The sequence below is a fragment of the Diadema antillarum genome, unplaced genomic scaffold (assembly GCF_040938485.1).
Source record: "Diadema antillarum isolate AM-2024a unplaced genomic scaffold, OU_Dant_1.0 seq00000300_RagTag, whole genome shotgun sequence".
Lineage (NCBI taxonomy): Eukaryota > Metazoa > Echinodermata > Echinoidea > Diadematoida > Diadematidae > Diadema > Diadema antillarum.
In genome coordinates, this window is record NW_027271323.1 from 237,682 (window position 1) to 263,013 (window position 25,332).

General features: G+C 37.3%; 1 protein-coding gene across 1 annotated transcript; it reads right to left on the reverse strand.

Moving 5' to 3' along the window:
- Nucleotides 1-266: 266 nt before the first annotated feature.
- LOC139730267 (uncharacterized) lies at nucleotides 267-24,701 on the reverse strand. The gene is made up of 16 exons (XM_071641147.1): nucleotides 24,574-24,701; nucleotides 21,945-22,065; nucleotides 20,714-20,857; nucleotides 20,152-20,226; nucleotides 19,366-19,518; nucleotides 18,179-18,317; nucleotides 17,222-17,280; nucleotides 16,654-16,719; nucleotides 15,505-15,570; nucleotides 14,765-14,872; nucleotides 13,344-13,501; nucleotides 12,290-12,377; nucleotides 11,515-11,610; nucleotides 6,352-6,460; nucleotides 4,318-4,402; nucleotides 267-321 (listed from the first exon to the last, which is right to left on the reverse strand). Exons 1-16 carry the CDS (start codon nucleotides 24,699-24,701, stop codon nucleotides 267-269), a joined length of 1,650 nt encoding a protein of 549 aa, XP_071497248.1.
- Nucleotides 24,702-25,332: the final 631 nt, after the last annotated feature.

Here is a 25,332-nt window from a genome sequence, read left to right on the forward strand (position 1 = left end):
GCACAGGGCTGGTTAAGAGATATTGGCCTTGTAAAGCAAATACTGGTATTCAGTGATCGAGTGTGCAGTTATCACTGTTGAACCAAGGATAGAGTTATTGTTTCAGATGAATATGATCTATTCCCTATTGTGCCTTCAGCATCTTACAAGGTCAAGAGAGTGCATCTTAAATCCTCGGTGCACATGAATACTATCATCATTGTGGGGATGTCGCCATAACACTGCCCATAATATGTAGGATGCGGTCAGTGAATTAAAAAGGACTCTCACGATGCTATCATCAGCTGATTGGTAGAGGGCGGTCTGCTGTCTTCTAGCCACCTGCGAATGGTAAAACAAACAAGAAGGCGGAAATGCAGATTCAGTACCTTCGTGCCCAGGTCAGATCATAGGGCTCAATGCCATGGTTTGTTTCAGCTCACAACGTTAGGTGCACAAGGAATGGAGTGATACAGGGCTGTGAATACTTGAGGGGGAATGTGCAAGTGAGTATCAAGGGAAAGAGCTACTGTAATCAACTTTGCAAATGCATGTACTGGTGCTGGGAAAGGGGCATTTCAAAAACATGATTTAATTTGAGGTTAAGTGACAGATCCAACATAACTCACTAACAGGTGCATGGGAGAGAAATGATGTTATGCTTGAGAACAAGGGAACTACATGAGTGAAGAAACAAACCCGTGCAGCAATCGGCCAATGACTGAAGAGACTGAGATGCATGACGGACAAAAGAGATGATGTACATAGAGACAAAGTGAGAATAGAAAGGGTCAACATGGGACAAGAAGTAGAGAATAGCAGATGTCACAATGCCAGCTGAAGAGTCTGCCTGTAGGTTTGTTTGTTTTTTATTGCTATCATGTTGACCTTCTTCATATTGACGATGCAATCTCTGTCAAATGCTGATCTTCACTCTCAGTATTTCAGACAAGGATGTCCACAATTAAACAATGAGGGGATATAGGACAGACCAACAGTTAGAAAGGCAGAGGGAAGAAAAGCAGTACCTCAGGGAATATGAAGTATGCACACAGTCCCACAAGGAGAGCAGGGATTGGTAGGGTCAAGGCTTTGATGCATGTGAGAGAAGATGATAAGATTGAGACAGAATGACTGTTAAAGGATGACACACAGAAAACGTGTGAAATAAATATTGGCAAATAAAAGAATTCATAGATGATGGTAGAGGCCAGTAACAAAAAGAAACACAGGGCAAGGGAAGTGTGGTAAACTGCGACGGAGAAGATGAGCAGACACATAACAGCACATTCACTCATTAGGTTGGACAGAGTAGAGGGTACACCGTAGCATAAAAAACTGGAGGGGGAAAAAAAGATGTAAGGGTCCCAGTTCACTGAACATATCGTCTGTTGAGAATGAGAAGGGCGTTAAGTGGTCTCGAACACTATGGGTTTTGTGGCAACTTAACGCCCTTACTTTTCTCAACAGACGATATTAAAGATGGCAACTATTGTTTACTCAGATATACCAAGTTTCAGTGGTACCCCATTATGAAGAGGAAGGATGTAGCAGGACCTTATTCTGACACGAAAAAAGTCATTTTGCTGGTCCCAGCTCTGTTTTGTTTTTGTGTTGTTGTTTTTTTTAAAACTCTGATGCCACAATCCTGATATAAGGTAATTATCATGGATCCAAGCCCTTGCTGTAACAATCTTCCACTGCAATTTCAGAGCATGAATGTCAAAAAATAGATTCGAGGACAGCGATAGAGGACAGAAAGATTGACCAGTGATAAAAGTGACCAGTGGCAAGAGAGTAGCCAGGCTTAAAAAAGAAATAAACAAACAAAGAGATGATGTGCTTTGAAAACTGGCAAAGAATAGGTGCAGTGTATTAGTAAAGCTTTGCAGATATGAATGATACAAGCAGACACACACAGGTAAGCAATGTGAAGAATGAAGGAGACACAGATAATGCCATTTATTGCTGATACATCACAAGTCAGGTTACATAACATCCATGAGTTACACTATATCACACAGAATATTACATGACAGATCAACAGACTTCAATGGAATGAATTAGTTGAGGTGACATGGTGCAACATGCAGACACATTTACATGGTAAAAGCTGACAGTGGTTTATTTTTAGCAGAGAAGCTGACACATAATGACTGAACAGGTGTATTAGTATGCATTCCTCTACTGTACTGATAGATCCACTTATACACATGTATATTTCTCACAACAATTGAAAATCTATTTATGAGACAGTACTTAGAAGAAAAAAAAAAGGAAAAAGGAAGTGATATGTGGTATATGAAAAATCAGGGGCCGTATTCTGAGGGCTTATTAAGTGTCTGATTAGCATTTTATTAGCAAATCGGTATTCTGAGAGCTTAATTAAGTAGGGGGTTTATTAACTACCATGACAACAAGCGTTTTGGCGGGAAAGTCTTACGCTCTTGCGCGTATCAATGCGCGTACACCTCTGAGAGGACTTAATCACAGAGTTAATTACAAATCGGTATTCTGAGCGTGTAATTAAGTATGAAAGTTAATGGAAAACTTAATGATACCAAAGAGTGTCATTAACTACTCCAATATCACGCATTACAGAGTTTTTTCTCGGCCACAACAATGCTTACGATATGGTAACCGAGGTAACCGAGGAGCGGTTGAGTCTTGTTGTCATGGTATCCGTAGAATTCAGAGAAAAAATAAATATAGGCAATCTTCGGGGAATTTTGTCATTTTATGTGAGCTCTTCGCGTGCGTAGGTGAAGGGTTGTAATCAAAGACTGCAGTGTGCGTATGGAGCTCTTGCGTTGTAATTACAGGGGGTGTGTGGAGGAGCGCGCATTGAGGGCATATTTGCGCGCATGATCATCATTTTGGCTTCTAACAATGCGTCTGATTGGATGGAATAACAATTAGATGGGAGGAACCTAAGATAATTATAGGGGACTTAATCGTACCTTAATTACGTCCTCAGAATACCGATTTTGCCCATGATTAAGGGCCTATTAACTTCTCGACATAATTACGAAGTTAATTACAGACTTAATTACGACCTCAGAATACCACCCCAGTAATCATACAATAATTGTGCACGATAGAAACGAGGTAATACTGTAAAGCAAGACATTTTTGCAGCATGAATTTTTTTGTGTGATTTGGAGCAGACTGCTTTTTTTTTTGCTTTTTTTTTTGCAGCATGAAATTTTTGAGAATTGCTACTGGCATTCTTCAGTGCATAACATGCAGACAAGAAATTTCACATGTATTCTAATTTCACAAATTTTGGTTCACATGAAATTCAAAAAATTAAATTGTATGCAAAAATTTCTGGCTTTACAGCTACCATTTTTCAAATATACACTACTTGCATGTTATTAAGTCATAAAATAGGCGCTATAGGTAATCTCATCTCAGCTATGTCATTGAGATGTTGCTAGCTCAGTATCATTCATTGGTGTCGCACACAAGAATACCAAGAAAGTGATTCTTTTCTTCATGTGTCTGAGTAGGGGTGAACTTTCTCTGCTCTTAAAGTAAAGATGCAAAGGAAACATGATATTCTTGGTATCTCTTCAACAAAGTCATGGAGAAATTGGTGCTTTTTGAAAGTGATAGCAAGTGCTATACAACAGAACATAGCAGTCACAGTGCAGAGACAACTGTTTTTGTTTTGTTTATATACATTTATTTGTCATTTTATGACTGTGATACTCACATGGTCATGTTTAGTTTGTTTTGTTTTCATTTCTCCGAGACCTCTGGCATTTTTTTCACCTTCTTTTTCAGGAGAAATATGATCTCTAAAATGTCTTAACTCTGTCTCTGAGGTTTAATTTTAGATTCTAATCAAATATACACTGTATATATGACTACTGTACTTTAATCTAGATCACCAAAGAAAGAATATCAGGGTAATACAAATTTCCAAAAGACATACAAAAAAAAGGAATTAAATCAATACCACTGAAATCCAAGCATACGATCTCCTAGATGTTACAGAATTACATGTGTTAAAAGCATCAGGGTCATAAATCTATTGAATAGAAATTGTTCACACACAGTAGCATTAGACACTTTAATCGCTAGGCAGGACAAAACTCTAAGTTATCCCATCGGATGAAAAGAACATGGCATGACTGATGTAGAAAGATTTTCACTAATTTTGGATGCAAATTGTGAGCTACACTGCCACACATAAAATCACAAGCCTCAACACTCATTAATCCTACACTACAAGATAGTCCTATCTCTTGAGTTGAGTTCTCCATCGCTAAAAGCATACTTTAGCTTGTTTGGAAAGCAAGTAACTAATTTCTGGATGGCTAGCACTCTCACCTTGGAGGAGGAGGGGTAGGGAGGGGCACAAAGTTTCCATCAGCATCGACCTCAGGGTCCTCGTTGGGACCAACAATCTGGGATTCTGTGTAGAGATTGGAGTAATTAACATAGATAAAAGTTTACTCTCTCATGGTATCAGTGGATTTCAATCATTAATGAAAGTCTCCATAACACAGACATTTGTCTTCATCCAAATTAAGAAAGATTGATGTACGTGATATTTTTAATGACAATGATGAGAAAAATATGATTGCTGCATGAATATAAAACGGTAATATGTTAGAGTATGACCATAGGAATAACGTGATAGGCAAACGATTTTCAAGTATGTCCACTGCAAATCTTTCCTACATGATGAAAAGCGTTTTAAAAACTGGAAAGAAAACTAAAAGAGAACTTTTCCGCTAATTACTGGTCAACAATAATCTCCTGCTTGGTTAAGCGACAGCAAAGATTCCTTCAACATCCACACACACTTGTAAAACATTCACAAAGTACAACTAGTTTTGGAGTAGAAAAAACTAGAAATGTCGCTATGGCGACTGATGCCTCCGCCATAATGCATGATTCTCCCAATAGGTGTATAGTACAATGTCTTCACAATGTGTGATGACAGTTTCACATAACTGGCAAAATATTGAAATGACAGGTTTGTCAGAAATATCTTGAATGTTCACTTTCCTTGAACTGGGTTTGCTATAATTGTCTAAGAGTGGAGGTACACATATTTGGGGAATTGAGAATTTTTACTCGACTTCTGACCGACCCTTTTATAAGTTTATGCATTGAGTAATTTCTAAGGTATGAAGAAAGAGTGTAACTACAGAACAAAATAGATTTTTTTTTGTTTTTTTGTTTTTTGGGGGGAGGCATTGAAACCTGGCCTTTGACCCTTAACCTTTGACCTTCTGGCTGGAAAATTCCAAGAGAATCTCCATTAGGTAATGCATGTATATATTAAGTTTTAAAACTAATAATGCAAGCATTGCATAAAGTATATGAGGGAAATAGTAAAATTTTGAGGAGTTGACCTTGACCTTTGACCCCCTGACTATTGACCCATGACCCCTAAATTCCCTAGATAATCCCTGCCAGTCAGTACATGCATATGTACCAAGTTCCATGAAGATACATTGAACCACTTGCGACAAAAGTGATATTGCAACATTTTCACCTAACCTTTGACCTTTTGACCTTTGACCTTATGACATGAAACTCTCTCTGGAGAATCTTTACGCAGTAGTACATGTCTACACTAAGTTTCAAGAAAATACCTTCGGGCATTGCATAGATATGGGGGAAATAGCAACATTTTTAGCATTTGACCTTCACCCTTTGACCTTTGACCTCTTGCCAATGTCACTAAAATCTACTCAACTAAGTGCCCCATCATACATCATCCTTGGACCAAGTTTGGTGAAAGCTGCTTCATCCAGTTTTGAGTTATCACCTAAACAGATAAATTTTAGGATTTGACCTTGATCTTTGACCTTTGACCTCTGTCTGATTTCACTAAAAAACTAATCAAGTAATTGTCCTATCATACATACATCATCCTCCAACAAAGTTTGCTGAAATTTGCTCGATCCAGTCTTGAGTTATCGCATAAACGGATACAATTTCATGATTTGACCTTGACCTTTCACCTTTTGCCTTTGGCCAATTTCACCCAAAATCTAATCAAGTAATTGCCCCATCATACTTTATACTTGGACCAAGTCTGGTAAAATTCCAGTCAATATTACTCAAGTTATCGCGTAAACGAAAGCGGACAGACGTACGTACGGACGGACGGTCGGACAACCCGAAAACATAATGCCTCTGGCACCACTTTGTGGCGGAGGCATAAAAATAAGATCACAAAATGATGATGAATTGGTTTGGTTTAAAACATATTATGTTATACAAGGTTCACTCTTGAAAAGTTGTCGTTTTTTACTCCTTTGTTTGTTTGTTGTTGTTTTGCTTTGTTTTTCTTTGGCGAGCCGGTTGCCAAGTACAGAAGACAGAACTATAGGAACATGCCCTTACCAGCAACAGAGAAGAGATCTACACCCCTTCCTGGTGGAGGTGACACTGTGTAGGCTGACATGACCTCCATCTTTCGGTCCCTGGCTGTGTTGATCTGGCCAATTCCAGGCTGAGGAAAGAATGAAGGTGAACAAGGATAGCATAGAAGAAATGACAGAGACAAGACAAGGACCTGCAAAACAGCGTATGTACACACACACATTATGGATTTAGTCACAGAGATGGTAGCACTGGAGGCACTCGCGAGTCTGCCTCACAGTCTAGTCGCTCATCCTCACAGAAAGCCCGTCCTCGACCGATCATCGTGAAGTTAAACAGCTACAGAAAGAGAAAAGAAATCATCACCAATCGTAGAAAGCTCAAGGGATCAGGGATTGTCATCGCAGAAGACCTGACAAAAAGAAATCAAAGACTGCTGTCACTGGCTCGTGCTTCAAAGAACATCACAGCTGCCTGGTCCTCTGATGGACGGATAATTGCCCTCATCAGTGCCTCAGGTGGCAAGACAGCCACAAAACTGATCACCTGCGAAGAAGACATCAAGAAATTACATTGACAATAATAGTTGAATGAAGCTGCTTCATAGTAACACTTAATCACTCTTACAATGATATACTTTTGATTACTTAAATACGATGTATACTTACCTGTTTACTACTGTCTATATAAAGTATGCATGTCAAATACAATCCTCTACTCCGATTTATGTTATTCTTCTTATCATTTCACTGCAATCAAGATTATAGAATTTGTATGTCATAAATTGTGTTCATTATTACATGTCATGTACTTCACGATGTACCAGTATTTTACTATTCATTACCTTGTCTCCAATATCTTCTGTTCTATTCCTGCTTCTCGAAACTCCAACAGCTATGTCAAATTGCTTGTGTTCAATAATGTGAATATTTTGTCTTTCTGTTGTATATTCTTATATGAAAAATATGTATATGTATGATACGATCCATGACGAACAAAACTTACCTGAATCTTATTTTGATGTGCCCGCCTTTAACTCAAAATATAAAGATACCAAGTTTTCTGATTTATTTTCGTTAGTTCACTTTAATTGTAGAAGTTTGTCGAAAAATTTCGATAATTTGAATATGTATATAAGCACTATTGATCATCATTTTAAGGTAATAGGACTTACTGAAACTTGGTTAAATGAATCTTCTTCAGTTGAAGCTTATAATTTAGATGAATATAATTTACTTTGTAATAATAGAATTAACAAACGAGGTGGTGGAACAGGTGTATATGTTCATAATTCCTTACATGTATTTATTAGACAAGAGTTGACAGTTATATCTGAGTCATTTGAAAGTATTTTTGTTGAGTTAGTAAATAACGACACTAAATGTAAAAAAACAATTGTTGGTGTGGTATATCGTCCCCCAAATTGTAATATTGATACTTTTTTGAATGAATTTGCACATTTTTTACATAAGGTAAATCCGCGTGTATATAATTGTTTCATAATGGGTGATTTGAATTTAGATTTAGTGAAAATAGGTTTAAATTCCAAAATTGATTTATTTATGGATATTTTGTATGGATTTTATTTGGAACCTTTGATTAGCAGTCCCACTCGGATAACTGCAACCTCTGCCACTTTGTTGGACAATATATTTACAAATGTCAATATTTGTACTCACTCAGGAATTTTGATTAGTGATGTAAGTGATCACCTGCCAATTTTTTGTATGTCTTCATCCATTGCCCATTGTACAAACAAATCACCTCCCATTTATGTAAAACGTAATATTACTCAGTCAAATATGATTGCTTTTTTTAACACATTGAAAAATGTTGAATGGGAAAATTACATTGGTGTAGGAAGTGTTGATTTCAAGTATAATAGTTTTTTGCAAGTATTCAAACATATTTATGATGAATGTTTTCCTTATAAATCATATGATTTTAAGAAGAAGAAGAATAAGAATCCATGGTTGACTAAGGATTTGATTAAGCTTTGTCGTAAAAAATTAAGTATGTATAAAAAATATGTTAAGAAACCAACCCTTTATAGAAAAGAGGTGTATAATAAATTTCGAAATTATGTTACACTTCGATTAAGACAAGCAAAAAAGAAATATTTCAATGAAAAATTTTATCAAGTGAAAAATGATATTAAATCAACATGGAAAATTATCAATGATCTTTTAAAAGGTACAAGAAATACCAAAAGTAGTTTAATAGAAAGTCTTGAGATTGGGAATGAAAAAATAACTAATAATAAAAATATAGCTGATTGTTTTAATGATTTTTTTGTTAGTATTGGGGAGAAACTGCAGATCTGTAATGATAACAGAAATGAAAATTCATATAAATATTTGAAATCTCCTAACAGAAATAGTATATTTTGTAAGCCAATATCAAAAAAAGAAATAATAACGATTGTAGAGGAAATGAAAAGTAATGTAAGTTCAGGTGTAGATGGTATAGATATAAAAGTTATAAAGTTTGTAATTTCTGTTATATGTGAACCATTAAGTTTTCTTTTCAATGACTGTATGTCTGTTGGTTTTTTTCCATCAAAAATGAAAATTGCACGTGTAACACCTATTCATAAAAAGGGTAACCGTAATGATATTAATAATTACAGACCAATATCGGTGTTAACTATATTTTCAAAGATATTAGAGAAATGTATATTTAATAGATTAATTGAGTTTATAGATAAACAAAGTATTTTGATAAAAAGTCAGTTGGGATTTAGAAGGGGTCATACAACAGCCACAGCAATATTAGATCTTGTGAAAAAAATAAATGATGCTATTGATAATAAAGAATATGCTGTAACAGTATTTCTTGACCTTACTAAGGCTTTTGATGTTATAGATCATTTCATTTTATTACAAAAATTATATTATTATGGTATACGTGGCCCCCCATTCAAACTTTTAAGTAGTTACCTTAAAGATCGTCAACAGTTGACTGTAGTTAATGAAATTGAATCTGATATCAGAACAATTAATTGTGGTGTTCCACAAGGATCGATTTTAGGTCCTCTTCTTTTTCTTATATATATAAATGATCTACCTTTATCAACTCAACATTTAAGTTATGTTTTATTTGCTGATGATACCAGTGTATTTTGTAAAGGCTCAGATCCATGTAAACTGTTTGATATTGTTAATAGACAATTGTGTAATATTAGTGATTGGATGGAAGCCAATAAGTTGATTTTGAATATAGATAAAACTCATTATATTTTATTTGGTATGCGAATTATAACAGACCACAATTTGCAATTGTATTTTAAGAATATGAAAATAGATAAAGTTGTAAGCACAAAATTTTTAGGAGTAATTATAGATGAAAGATTATCTTGGAATTATCATATTGATTACATAGCCAGTATTATATCAAGAAACATAGGGGTTTTGTATAAATTACAGTATCTTCCTAGAAATGTCCTTAAAATGTTGTATTATGCTTTGATTTCACCACATATTAATTACTGCAATATTGTGTGGGGATTCACTTTTAATAAGAATATTGATCGAATACATAAATTACAAAAACGGGGAGTGCGTTTAATAACCAATTCAACATATGCTTCCCCCAGTTTACCTCTGTTTTTAGAAACTCAAATATTACCCATTCAAGATTTAATTTCATTAGAGTCTGCAATATTCATGTTTAAACTTAATAATAGTTTTCTCCCTGATGTATTCTCTGATTATTTTACTCTCAATAGTTCAATTCATGATTATAATACCAGAAACGCTCAAAGTATTCATCCCCCATTAAATCGCACATCTTGTACGCAGTCATCAATATTTTACAAAGGTACTATTTTATGGAATAATTTAAATATAGTTTTCAGGATCAGTAAGACCGTAAGACAATTTAAAAGATTGTATAAACAACATCTTTTTGATGCAATTAAGTTACAAGTTGAGGAATAGTTAAATATGGAGTTTTCTTCTTTTCTTCTCTACTTTCATATCTACACGTATCCGTTTTTTTATTGATTCAAGTTGTAAATCTTATCGTATTTTGCATTCATGTTTGTTTCAACTCAGTTACAAACCAATGATTATAAATGATTACATATATTTACATCACAATATTTCTTAAGGGATCATTTTCAATAAGCCTACTTTGTGCTTCTCATGATTCCGCCACTATCATATTTGACACTATGTATTTTTGTTTGTTTGTTTGTCTGTCTGTTTGTTTTTTTATGCAAAGTTTGTAAATCAATTATGAAAGTGGAAATAAATGAAATGAAAATGAAATGAAAGAAAGCCAATACAGGCCAAATCATGCAGTAATTTGGGGCATTACTGTAGACGCCATATATTTCGCAAGTCTAAATTTTCCGCGAATCGGGAATTCCCGACGATTTCGCGAGTGGTTAAATTCGCGATCGTGGAGTCCTGCACTGAACGGAGAAATGTACACGTGTTCCTCACATCCACATAGAGATCAGAGTCAATATTTTCGCATGTCTTTAATTTCTCGAATAGCACCTGTCTTGCAAAATTCGCGAAAATAAAAAACTCACGAAATATTTGGCGTATACAGTAGTTTGCCCTCACAAATCTGATTGAAGGTCCATTTGAAATGGTCAATCATTTGATGTCTAATATACATTTGGGACTTTTAAAAGTAGAAGGCCACATACTCTGACCTTCAAAGAAGTCCATGATTACAACTTATTTATCTGATTACTGTTTATCCTTCCAGCATTGTCATATAAGCCACTGACCATGACACTGATTTCTAGATCAATTATTCTAGAAACAGAAATGTTGACATTTGAACATTCTGAGACCATCTTAATCATATTCAGTCAGGCTATACGCTCATCATACGGATGAATACATCCGGTGAGAATGAGAAGGGTGTTAAGTTTCCGCTATACCCTTAGTGCTCGAGGCAACTTAACACCCTTCTCATTCTCAACTAATCAATTTTTCTATCGCACTATCATATGGTTGTCCATATTCCCAGAGTGAAAGAGAATGTACATATGTATTCAACTGCTGCTATTCAGTATGTCTGGCTACATGCAAACAAACAACTTGGGTTCAAAGTTAAAACACAAGTACTGGTAGTTGTTTTCTGGATTGGTCATTGATTGCACACATGTAATGGGATGACATGTCTTGACAATTTCTGATATTTCATGGAGAGTTCATTACATACCAGGGGTGGGTGTGGTCCTTTGTGTTTGGTGGGTGCAGGTAGGGTGGGTTGGGGCTGAATGGCTACGCTCTTGGTCAAACTGCCTGGTTCATCACTCTGTGGGGGAGAAAGGAAAGGATTCAGGGGCTAGCATACTAGTACTCTCAGCTCATGCACTATTCATGTACAAGGTGGGACAAAGGTCAGGCACCCAGTGACAATTTTCACACACATGTACAATTCTGGTGCAATTCATCAAGATAATTTTTGTCATTTATTTTCTCTGTTCTCGACATTGTCGAAACTGTTTATAAATCTAAATATGATAATGATATCGCTTTTTAAAGCACAGAACCTACATATATACATTCTTCTGCACTACAAGAGCTCCTGATATGCTCAACAATAATGAACAGTTAGATGAAAAAAAAAAATGTTTCAAGTTTTTATTAAAAAACTGCTACAGCTGGGGATTTCCCAATTTCTGATGGTAAGTCATCTTAACCCGTTGAGGATGGACTGATTTTGCTACAAGACGTATTTTCCAGAGACACCTGCTCGAGTATACTTGTGACTCGTCCTCAACAGGTTAATGTTGTGTTAACGGGTCTTAAGTGGGACACGGAAACGAAAAACCCCATACTTATTCCACAAAGGACTAATGAAATTTAGGGTATAGTCCTTCGAAGGTCAAGGGCATTTGCCAAGGACATTACAATATATTTGTGAAAACATGAAAATATATTTATCATGTATACTGAGCGCCATGAAGCACATTTCACACAGAGGTACTTACAGCATACATGACAGTGGCATGATGGAGGGTAGCAGCCTGCTTCTGTAACGTTTGCCTCAGGTAGCTCTCGTCTTTCAGTGCATACATACTGCAAGATATACCAAGATAATCACATGAGTTTTCCTCTCCCAATGATATACTTCAATGAAAATAAATGTAAATCAACGAAATCCCACCCACCAAAAAAACAAACAAACCCACTTCATGATTCCCATTTTGACTTGTAGCCTGGACAAGCGCAATCTGTATAAATAGCTTAAACTTTTAGGTCCAAACAGAAAGAAAAGTTATCACAATAGGCAAGGAAAAAAACAACAACAACAATAAAACAAAACTACAATTGAACCTCTCTTATCCGGCCTCCCTTTATCTGGATCTCTCTATTATACGGACGCAATCTCGTCGTGATTTTTTTTTTTCATAATTACGGGAGGAAAGGAGGATTCCCAACTCCTTGACAACTCCTACCCAAACACGCATGAATTACATATTACTTCCAACATGATTAACATACATTACATCAAATTTCCTTCCAAATTGCTTACCTTCAGACATTTCAACATCCCCAAACATCCCCAAATGTAACAATGAAAAGGTTGCAGGATACACATTACTACATTGTGGTACTACAATGGGCTACATCAGTACATGTGTATGTATATGTACATGTATAAAGCAAGTCTCCCGTATCCGGCCAAATCCCTTATCCGGATGAGCCCCGGTCCCGACTTGTCCGGATACGAGAGGTTCAACTGTATAAGCATATCACCAACAAGTCAATTGACTCTTCAAATCAGAATTTTGCAGGTTATGAAATGTGTATATCAGAGTCAGTTGAGGGGTGTACACTGAAAGAGAAGAAAAGAATCAATTCAGTAGAAAAATGCAGAAACTAGCTGAAAGTCTGAAGAAGATGATACAGCAAATATCAAGCAATATAAAAATTTCATTGTATGGCATGTTGTAGGGCAAAGCTTTTAAAATGACATTGCAACAGTTGCACCAATGATGAAAATATGACTGCAGATATAATGGGACACAAAAGACAGCTCACCTCCTCTGTAGCACGGTGAATTTCTTCTCCCATAGCTTTGTGCTCCTAGCCAGCTCCTTCTTCAGCCGGGCAATCTCTGATCGGAGGTGCTTCTCCAGTCTGCCCAGCTTGGAGATCTCCTCCCCTGACTCCGCCTCTTTTGTCTTGGTGGCTTCTTCCTGATAGGGTCAGTCCAGGTCAAAGGTCAAAAAAAGTTTGCATCTCAAATTACAAAGCGGTTCTCCTGTCTCTGTTCCAGTGTTTTGCTACTTTTATTCTTTGTTTATCTTTTCTTCGCAGAAAAACATATAATTTGCCCATCAACAAACATTTCAGCATTTTTCCCTCAAGATATAACGTAGATGATGCATGCAGTGTCAAACAGTTTGAAATGATCCAGACCTTCCTATAAATGAACACTAATAAGATATGATGCTTAAAGCTGTATCATCTCATGCAGTTCCATGGATGAACTGAATGAGCCGTAAAAACATGCTGAAGATCATGTACTCACAAAGCCGTGAATACGAAATAGGACATTGATTATGAAATAAACATTTGTGAGAGATAATATACCTTACATATCAGAGCTTTCTGAGTCCAACTTTTCTAATTATTAATCAGAAAAAAAAAAAACGGTTCTTACAAGTTTTGTCAAACATTACCTCAATATAATCATATATCATGCAATGTCTTCTTGGGGATAAATACGAGATGAATCCTTACTTTGTTTCTATCAACATTTAAATTTAGTGCGCTGATTCATGGTATAATATCTCACATTTGGTGTCTGAGATGTAAATATGTTTTGCACTTTTTCAAAAGGCTCTGACAACACAAAATACCTCCAACCTATCTGGCACTTCCAAACCATACTTTCTTCATTTGGATGAAGACAACTCAAAGTAACTATAAGGGCTCGGCACTAACTCTTTTCTCTGGTGGCTCGTTTGGGTCACTTAAATCACTGAATTCAACATTTTGGTGGCCTGTATGAAAGAAATGTAGTGGCCAACAAAAAAAGAAGAAGTAAAAATCCATTTAAAGGATAGCATTTTTGCAAAATTAGTGGCCCGACATAAATTTTTAGTGGCTCCGGGGCATTGCTTATGTTGAGTCCCGACTATGGTAAAAAGATAGCATACAAGAAGACAGCACTAGGAGTGGTCACCTAAAAACAATGGACTATTTCTGTGGAGTTCAAAGTAGAGACTTGAAAAGGCCCATGAGGAAACAATAAACAAAAGTAAATCTGAACAGGTGCAAGTGATTTCAGATGCACATGGTCCCATGGAGTACCTGGTGTTTGATTTGCAAAATCCTGATACAGAAACCAACCAGCAAGGACTGTGTCAGGTAATATGATAGTGAGTAAATGAATGGAAAGAAAGAAGAAGAAAACATAAAAGAAATCAACAGTATGATGAGGAATGGAACCATACCTGCTCCTGGATGGCTTTGGCCTGCTTTTCCTTCTCTCTCAGCAACTTTAGCTTTTCTTCCTCCGCCTTCTGGGACTCTGCTGCATGCTGCTTGGCAAGGTTTAGCATCTGGAAGGAACAAGACAACACACCTCTTCACAATCCTCTTGCCTTGAGAGTTAATGTAAACTTTCCACTAATGTGACATATCCTAAAGGAGAATCTCAATGGCAGATGTAGTGGGTAAAATTCATGACCCCCAATTTCGATATTGCAAGAATGGAGAATGGTATATTTCATTTCATTTGTTTTATTTCTTTCTACAATCTGATATAAAAGATATACTACTTGAAACTGAGAAACACATCCATAAAGTAAAAAAAAAGAGAGAAAGCAACAACAAGTATGACAACAACATCAGGATTACATAACAAGATACATCTTTTAACAATGGTTGAAAAGTAGGAAAAAACAAGCAAGCAAAACAACAAACGGAGGAAAAGCTAATTCAAAAGTGCCATGGATCTTGACATTCTAAAGGCTTTGGAAGCAAGTTTAATCAGAAGTAATGAAAAATTCTTGGTTGAAAACTGGCACGCCAAATTGTAAATAATGGTGAAGTACATTAACTTTTTGTTTTTCTTCACATTTGCTCTGTTCTCATCTTTTCTCACGGAAGAGCAAGGTCACTTTTCATAAATGATTGCTGTCCTCTCCCCAATAGAAAACATAAAATGGAAAAAGAAGGGGACAAAACTCACTTCATCTCTTGATTTCTTCATCTTATCCTGCATCTCCTTCTCCATCGACAGCCGCTGCTTCTCCGCCTGACAGAAGACAACAATGAAAACAAAACCCAAACCGAAATCAAATCATTATGACTGACGAAGTACCGATGTCTTCTTTCACTCATCTTTTCTGTATCTCCAGCTCTTTCTCTATCACTCTCACCTCTAGTTCAATTTAGGCTATTTTCTACTGTCCTCTTTGATAGTTATGAAAAAAGAAGAAGGCATAATTCCAAAATAAAAATCTTCCAAGGTTTCCAGGTCAATGCTGAAGCTGGCACTTATTAATAACATGACACTGCTACACAATTTGGTCATCATCTGAATACCATCAAATTTGTAGTTGACTTCATGTATGTGTTACTTTGGGCTGCAATCGGGATACTTTTGCTCTCATTCTTCCCAAAGCTTTCCATAGAGAAAGCAAGATTGCATAATAGTATTGGTGGAGATGAGAATTGGGCTTTTAACTTTTTGCATGATACCAAGAAAACACTTATGAAATAGTTTATTGATGAAAATCGAGTATGGAATGACTGAAACATCCAAAAACAAAGTAAAACAAGGTGATCGTAATAAAAGGTAGGTCCCACACTTTATTAGAATTGCTCTGTTTTGGATATCTTGGCAATTTCAAAACCAATTTTCATCAAATAAAAGTTGAATTCCTCATGGAATTACATGTTCTTTCATATTCTATAAGAGGTTTCTCATTATCTCACCAAGAAGTGTTAGAAACCTGAAATTAGGTCTCCACCAAAACTATATGATCCCTTCAACTTTCTATGTGACATGTGCATCATTATAATTTGCCAAGTTTCTTCACCAGCATTCAGTAAGTAATCCATTAAAACTCTGCCAAGCAGCCTTAACAATGGCAAGCCCACCCAGATGGTGTAGCAATATGTCTCACAACAGCAGGTGGAGCTTCCAAAAGGAAGGCCATGGTGACAAGATATGGATTAGGGGGATTAGGCAATCCCCTTCATTAACATCTTGATATCCAGACACATGTGCCAATTGGCGAAGAAGGCAGGCCAATGTTGTGTGCTAATCAGTGCATAAAGCACAGTAAGAGTAAGGGCCAAGAAAAAGGTCAGCCAGACTGCTTTCTGATCTCACCTGTCTTTTCAGTGATGCCATTTCTTGCACAGCTGTCGCCTTGGCTTCTTCCAACTCCTTTAGAAGCTGTTCAGAAGAGAGAAAGAGAGAGAGAGAGAAGAATATATATCTAAACTACCCTTGTACTTTCAAATGGCACAGTTATAAAAATTGCATGGTCAGACAAGCCTGTAAAATAAATTTGCTTTAAAGCCATGGTATAATTTTGGGTTTGGCAAAGCATTCACAGAAAAACTGTTCAAACTTTGCAGTGATCCATTATTAGTTTCAATAAAATAAAGACTGCTCTACATGAAAAGTATACAATTCAACAGTCAAGCTGTAACTCTGATATACTCATGACCCTATTCAAAACCACCAGTATACAATTTTCAAATGTATAAAACTTTCAAATTATCACAGTTGCAAGAAAAAAAAATTGTGCTCACATGCTTGAACAAATAGAAAACCAAGAAACTCTACTCTTGACAATACTTTTGTCATTACTATGAAGCAGGAGGGTGACAATGCAGATAACCAGGAATGGTAAACTATTGTTTTCCTGCTCTATATCGTATTCTCAACTCACCTGTTTTATGTGAATCCTCTCTCTCTCAAGATCTTTGTTCAGTCTCTCCATGTCTCGATCTGAAAAAATAAAAAATGATGTGAAACATGGACTTCTATAATGCCCTCACATCTCCATTCACAACAATTAACACAGGAAGCTCAATTACAGTCTCCAAGTCAAAGCACCCTCTCAGAATATATGGTTCTGATTCCATTTGACACATCTATTACCTAGCTGCTTATCATGATTTCTAGCATATGATGTGGGCACATCATCATTTGCATCCACTGAAGAAACGTTCAAACCTTTGATACAGGAATTGAAAAGACTCAAGGGCAAAGGTACTGATGCACACTTAGACAAATTAATTTGAAGGCATAATCATATTTTAGTTTGAAAATGGGTAAACTGCACATATCAAGCATGCTGAATTAAGATGATTAAAAAACATATGATTTTGTGTTTGATGGAGAAAAACAAAACTCATACTAAATGCTGTAGAAACATAATAGTTGACAGTTCTGCAACATCAACATATGCTATAAAAACCAGTTCCCTTTCCCTCATCCCCTCCCCCCCCCCCCCCTGAAAAGATGAAGAAATATTCAAACAAAATTAAATCTACATGAAAGCCCATATCAACAGTCACACAGATTAAACAGTGTGCAGCTGGGTGTACCATCATTATTTTCTACATGAATGCTGTCCAGAAGGTAAAGTGGGCTAGTGTCCAATGAATATCGAAGACGGGTATCCACAAAGTTTATTTGTCTAATAGGGAAAGCATCCAACAAAGCTAGTATCATGAAACATGCGGTTAAAGAATCAAAACTGGGCCTGGGAAGCAGGCAAGGAAGAGGTCAAGAGTTGCAGTAAATGTGATGAAATGAGAGTCACTAAAAGAGAAATAGCGAAGTGGACCTGGGCAAGAGGAAGGAAGACGACAGCAAGATGGTAAGAGTGATGGGAGCTTACTGAGTTCTTCGATCAATTCATCCTTTCCATCCAGTGCTGACTCTAAGCCATCGATCTTCCTCTTCATGACAGTCATCTCATCCTTCAGTCCTTCCAGCTCATAGACAGCACTGGGAGTGGACGCTTCACTTCTTGGTGCCTGACACATAAAGAAGAAGTTTCACATGTTTGCAGTTAATACCTGGATGATGTAACATTAGCCCCAGTCTGACTATTTGACACTACATGTAGTATCACCGTCCGGTATTTTGCTTCACGTAGTTTGGGCAGTCTCACAGTAAATTTCTCATGAACTTATGCACTGGGAGTGGACGCTTCACTTCTTGGTGCCTGATACATGGACAATTTTCACATGTTTGCAGTTAATGCCTGGATGATGTAACATTAGCCCCAGTCTGACTACTTGAAACTACACGTAGTTTCACCATCCACTATTTTGCTTCACATACAACGTAGTTCGGGCAGTCTAGCAGCAAATTTCTCATTAGCTTATGCCGAAATGTCCCGCAAAACTATCGGCAGGTACATGGGAAGCATCTCACTTCTGGTGAATCTATGAGCAGTTGTGTGTCATGTGGCCAGGCAAGGCTGAAATTTTGAGAAGTCTGTCAAGTGATTAGATCCATTTTATATTATTTACACACAATATCCACTGTTTACCTGTGTGGAGCATGTATGTGACTGACCAAAAATCTATGGGTAGTTTTGCATCACTCAAACTAGGGGTAATTTTGTTTGCAGTGTAATTGCACGGTGAAATTATGGGAAGTTATCAGGAAGTTAACCATGCATAGCTTTGTGTGGTCTGACTGGGGGTTTTGGCAGTGAGTTGTCAATGTAGCTTGACAGAAAGAGCGGAGAAAGCTAGATTAGAGGATGAAACTAACCCACATTTTAAAAATCTTTTCATTAACATGAATATAGCGCTCTTACATAAGCCGCGAATATACATTTCATACACATCCGTGTTACCAGTGTCACAATCTTTTCAGTAGGTGCGTTTGCAAAACTATGGTACCGAATGTAAGCAGGAATGAATGGCTCATAGATTGATTGACTTAACATAGTTTCTTAGACGACGGTGAAAACTCATGCAGAAATGCACACACAAATTTCACTCAGCATCACTACATTGCAACAACGAGGGAGAGAGAGTATCATTATTTCGTCTCCGAGGAGGTTCTCACATTGGCTTGCTGCTCCAGCTGCATCCTCAGCATGTCGATGATGCCTTCCTGGGATGCCACCTGGTTCTGGAGAGCCTTGTAGTCCTCCAAGAGGGCCGCGTTCTGTCCCGACTGCTTCTTCAACTCCGCATTCATCTTCTTGCTGGCGTGGTTCTACAGAATGGGAAGTTTAAGAGTGGATCATGTCGATTCTTTAAAAAATAATAAACATTTATGCACACATATTATTAGTAAGATGGAACAAACACTGATAGGACAAAAGAACCAAAGATTACCATGATGTAGGTGTGTACAGAAGTCAAGAAGGTTGTGTGAATCTGCCAGATTGAAAAACTGACAATTACGGTGGCAAATCCATTGCACAAACAGTGTGCCCTTCTTGACGGCTTCTTATCATAGCAAATAATAAATCTGTGAATATGATTCTTTCTCTCACAGAATGTTTCAATGCTGGAATTGGTTGCTCAAACACCGGATGTTCAATGATTGTCAATTTTGTAAACAATATAAGTGGGGCTTTCTCTAATCCCGTTGACAGAATGGACTCTTTGGAAATAAAGTCTAAATTCTTATGGGATCACATTTTAAGGGCAAAAGTTTGATTCTTGGTGGAGAAAAAACCAACCAACAAAAAAAGGAAAACACACAAAAACAAAAAAAAATGGTCAAGAAAACTGAAAATGTTATATTTGGAATAGGACCTCTGTGTATTACATCTCATCTACTTCTGTCTACATGGACACATGTTGACAGATAAACTGCAAGAAATCAGGGAAAGATACTCACCTTCCATTCATGAGCAATCTTTGAAATAGCATTGGCGAGCTGCTGTCGGAAACTTCTCCTCACGATCTCCACCCTCTGAAGGAGAGGAAGAAAATCATGGTGAGAATGAATAAAGGTACCATACCGTATCAACAATGTGGTAAGGAAACTTGATAGGACTTTTGTGGGACAAATGTTAAGCTTTCAGAAACAGGAACAAACAGAGTATACAAGAAGCAAATGGATTTGATGATTCATCTGTATGCTGAATTACTATCTTCATGAAAGGCTACACCCAAGCGAGTTTGGGATGATCACTAATTAATATAATGGCTCATTGGCTCCCTATCCCATAAAAGAAGAAATTGAGGAAACTGAAGAGACAAACAAGTCTGAATGGAAAGAAAATAACATAACCTGGCAGTGAAACAATAAAATGCGACAAAGTAATTGTCATAGTGGTTCCGTTTCTTTTGCATTCTGTTTATTTTACTTTCCGAAAAGAGTTCTGCTTTCCCCTTCTCTTCTCATCTCCTTCGCACCATTGTGATGTTGTCAATTGAGTATCAAAGTTTGCTAGTACCTCCCTGTGGGCTTTCTCCAAGATCTCCACATGTTCGTTGATCCTGCAGTACATGTCTAGGGCCTTCTCCTGCAACTTGTTCTCATAGTCCGCCCGCATCACCTGCTTTGCTACAGCCAGCTCTCTCTTCAGCTCTTTAGATTCCTAGTTATTTCATTCCAGACAAAAATGAGAAAAGAAGTAATAAGTGAATCATACCTACAACCTTAATGATTAATGATTGACTTTACTAATTACCCCTATCCATTTATGCAGCTGCAGCTTTTAAGTCTTTAAATTCACATCTCTGGATTGATTTCATGTCAATGTGTTGTGTGAACCATCCTCCTCTGCAACTTGCCTGCTACCACTCTATAAAATCCCAGGACCAAGAGATATCATAGTTTATACAGAGTCCCTCTACAATGTTTGGTATTGCTTTGCACTTCAAGATACTTTTGCATGATAAACTACAATGTAGAAAAGCACTCCAAGAGCGCAGACCTCCACCAAGCAGCTAATTTGCACCCCAGGGAATAATTTTCAAACTCAAATTTGATTAGCAATTTCAGCTGATGAAAAATATCTTCAATGATATCTTGTACACTTCTATGTAGAAAACTGCTACACAAAAGTTAGTTTGTGTAGCAGTGGTGTAAAAATGCATAGCAAATTGCAATGCGATATCAGGAAAATTATTCCCTGCACCCATACACACATGCTAAAAATCATCCCATTTCCCAGTATAAAAGCCTTTTGTTTACGTCATCAGCATCTAGTTGCTCAGTGCCTTGCCCAAGCAGAGCACACACTTTACAGCGTGTATTCAAATCTCCAATAACCTAAACCTTGAACTCCCAGGTTCATTGACCCTGTCATCTGTTTCTTGTGTCATTATCAAATTTTCCTGCAAGTTTCACCCAAATCCGCCCACAACTTTATTTTGCACACAGACAACAAACAAACAAACAAACAAACCAATGGCAATAAAAACATAACCTCCTTCCTTGGCAGAGGTAACAAAGTGGGGGAAAAAAATAATGAGGAAAGTGCCATTCTCACCTTATAAATGCATGGGGGAATTTAGGTCATTCTAGTAATACACATCATTATCAACAATGTCAGTACCCTGATTTTATCCTACATTATCCTACACTGCAAATGCTCGATGAAGAAAACTGTTTGTGCCAGAAGAAGATGCAGCAAGGGAATGCCATTACTTGTAAGCATATCCATTATATGTAACTCATACCTTGAGCAGGGTTTGTAAGACAACAGTCATCTGCTTCAGCTCCAGAATCTCTGACTCCACCGTCTGAGCAGCTCTGTCTTGCCGGAAGAAACCAACTTTCTGTTGGTCTGCGATGGATGGCCTGAAGTAAGAAGAGAATATGTACTGATAAGTTGAGAACTGGGAGGCACTTCACGAAGCATTTTGTCTGACAACTTGTCGGACAAATTTGCTCTCAGCCAATCAGATGCAAGGTTTTCAGCAGCTTTTAACAGTTTGTCAGACGAAATATCTGACACAACGCTTCATGAAATGCCCCCCTGGACACCACACATATTTGAAAGATAACAAATGATACTTCATTGGTCAGCAGTGAGCTTATCAAGCGTAATTGACATTGGGGACACAATGTGAATTATTAAGTCAGCTCTAATCTAAAATAGATGTTCAGGTAGCTCAAGACAAAACCAGATTAAAATATAATACAAACTTGTAGATGTTGGATCTGTTGAACAATACTTGTAGTATGACGCTACTTCTGAAAAGGGGGTGCGGAAGCCTTCCTAATACCCCCACTTATTTTGCCATACCACTCTTGTACACTTTACCGTACTCTTGATAGCTTATGCATGGATGGATGCTGACCTCACCATTGCCAAATATGCCTGTGTGCATGCAACAATGCTCAGAAGCTAACATGAACAAGGGTAAGGTAGTATAGAATGGTATGTCAAAATTATTCAGGGTGGGGGAATATGCAAGTCTTTCCTTCTTTTGTGAGGTACATGTATAAGAAAAAGCTAGTCAGGTGTACAGGGATAAGAAAGACCCTTGATGCAACAACCTGAACTGCAACAGCTCTCACATCTTTATGCCAAGCCCACCAACTACTGTACATTATAATGTAGAACTATTGCAGACAGCAGAACTTTAATAGAATGTGTAGAAGTATTTTCTACAGGTAAAGTCTGAAAAAAAGAATGTTTACTGCCGTACAGCTGCCGAGCTAATATTATCTTTCATCCCAATCAATGGTTCAGAGAGTAAGGTTCCTCACATTCTTCAAAGAAGATGATACTGTCCATTTAAGGCAGTAGAAAAGCTAAAAACAAAACAAAACTAAACAGCTATCATTAAACTAGAAATGCACACCAACCAGTCCCTCAGATAATTTATCAATAAAAATTCTTGTGGCTGTCAGAACATAATTTATATGATGAATCATATCTGACAGTTTCATAGAATTTCACAAGTAATTATTGAAGAAAAGTACATCACAGGTAAATACACATTGTAATTCCTACTCAGAAGTATGTTGATCGCTGGCTGTTGGCATACTTGTAGCATGATGTAGCATGGATGTCATGTACATATAACAATCATAATCGATCATTAATCTGTGTCGTACAGCTGCTATAACCCAAATAATGCATTGGCCAATGCAATTATGCCGAGACAGCTCATCACTTACATATTGTACTTCCCAACTCTGATTTCTCTTTTTCTTTTTTGTTGTTGTCTTTTTGACTTCCAAATTCCACAAAAACTATGTTAATGGTTCATTTAACTTTAAGCATCTTCAACAGTTGTGCAAACTTTGAATTTGATTGACAAACAACAAAATGTATGGTGGGTGGGTTGCATTTCTATATCATGGTTACCCAAACAACATCAGTGGATAGAACATCCAACAGCAGGGGCAGATCCAGGGAGGACCGCAACCGGCGCACGCCCCCCCCCATTTTTTGTTGAAACAAAAGAAATAAAAAGAAAAAAATGGGGGGAGAGGTGCGTGCGCCCCCCCCCTTTAATTTTGTAAACACGCCCCCTCTTTACGGAATTCCTGGATCCGCCCCTGCAACAGCATTTGCAAAACAAAAGTGAGCGTGCCGCTGAGGCTTCTCTTTCTGGCACTAGCCCCTCATCATAAATTTTAATGTAAAAAAAAAAACAACCTTACACTAAGTTACAGTCACAGTACCATATTACATATCAATACACCATTAACGATTCTTCTTTTGACAGTAGACTAGATCCTAATAAATAGGCCCCAACATGGCAATAGACCTTTTCTTATTCTGTTGAGTCTGAAATGAAAGTGAATTTAATTTTGCATTGCTAAATGCGGTAATGCCAAATGATGGTCGCAGCTGATTTCGTAAATTCGAGAAAGGCAACCCTTAAACAAAACTGATATGGGACCTGCCCTGGCTATCAGCTATCATGACGTAAACTTTATGCCCCAGAACATGCAGACAGGTTTAGAAAACAGACACAAAAATTTAGTGTCAGCGGAACATTATTCCCGACGATGAATGAATAGATACTGCATACTAATCTTTCGGTCTAAATTCTTATGATGCAGACAAAGCTGAAAATGAAATGCCAATGCAACGATGCAATGGGTTTACTCGTACAAGTCGTGCAGTGCAGTGCGTGGTGCATTCATATAAAATTTATTCACTTTTGGCAGGGAGGTGGGAAGCACCTCCCTGCTTTTGGTTAGACCTTCGCGTTTTTCACTCTGCCAGCCGCAGCCCAAGCCAAGTCTCTTGGCAGACGCGATCGCGATCGCGACCGACAAAAACGAACTTTTTCCAGGAGTATACTGACATTAAATCTGCATGAAAGTAGCTCTAATTACACTCACTTAATTTCATCAATGTCAAGCCTCGGCTCAGTGAGGTGATACAATCTGGAATCGTCCTCCATCTCTACTGCAGTCATATCTTGAGAAGTTGATCGAGAAGGTCGTCCTACGTTGTTGTCACTCGCCATTTTGTTGTCAAGAAGTTACAACTTTTTCGGCCAAGTAAAAGAAAATAGCGCCACCTAGTGATAGTTTGGTGGTAAGTTTCTTTGCTTCTTCTGCACACATCTTTTCATTAATTTCTTTATGAACTTCGCACTCTTCTTTTTTCATTTTCTCCTTCTTTATTCTTTCTTCTTTATGAAGGAGATTAATTAGACGCAAACAATTAAGAATTAATCACTTTTGGATGGACAGTCCATTTTCAATCACACCCCCCCTTCTACGTGTTTCATGACACTAATCATCCAGGGAGGTGAGACAAGTTATTTCTCCTTGATATTTTACGAGTGCTGAACCCATAATGCATGTGTTTTCATAACACTTTCCTCTACTACCAGTAACTCCGATGTAATATAATAAAAATGACTGGTCTTTGCGAATTCCAGAGAGAACGGGTTATGCACAATGTCAGCGTCCTAGAAGAATGAATGTTTGTAAAATTCATTCTTTATTTCTACACTTGACGTCTAAACTTGTTGTAAAGTTTCCCATATAGAGAAGGCGGCACATAATATAGCGAATATTTTGCTCGGTTTTCGTCACTGTTCGATCTGCTAGCTTTCATAATGTCATACTCCCAACCAGTTTTCGGAAACC

Excerpts from the sequence above, each read along its gene's own strand:
- LOC139730267 (XM_071641147.1), bottom strand. The coding sequence starts at position 24,701 with ATGGCGAGTGACAACAACGTAGGACGACCTTCTCGATCAACTTCTCAA. Across the intron at positions 4,403-6,351 it reads AGATCTCTTCTCTGTTGCTG|AATCCCAGATTGTTGGTCCC; the intron begins GTAAGGGCATGT and ends ATCTCTACACAG. Across the intron at positions 322-4,317 it reads CCTACCCCTCCTCCTCCAAG|GTGGCTAGAAGACAGCAGAC; the intron begins GTGAGAGTGCTA and ends TACCATTCGCAG.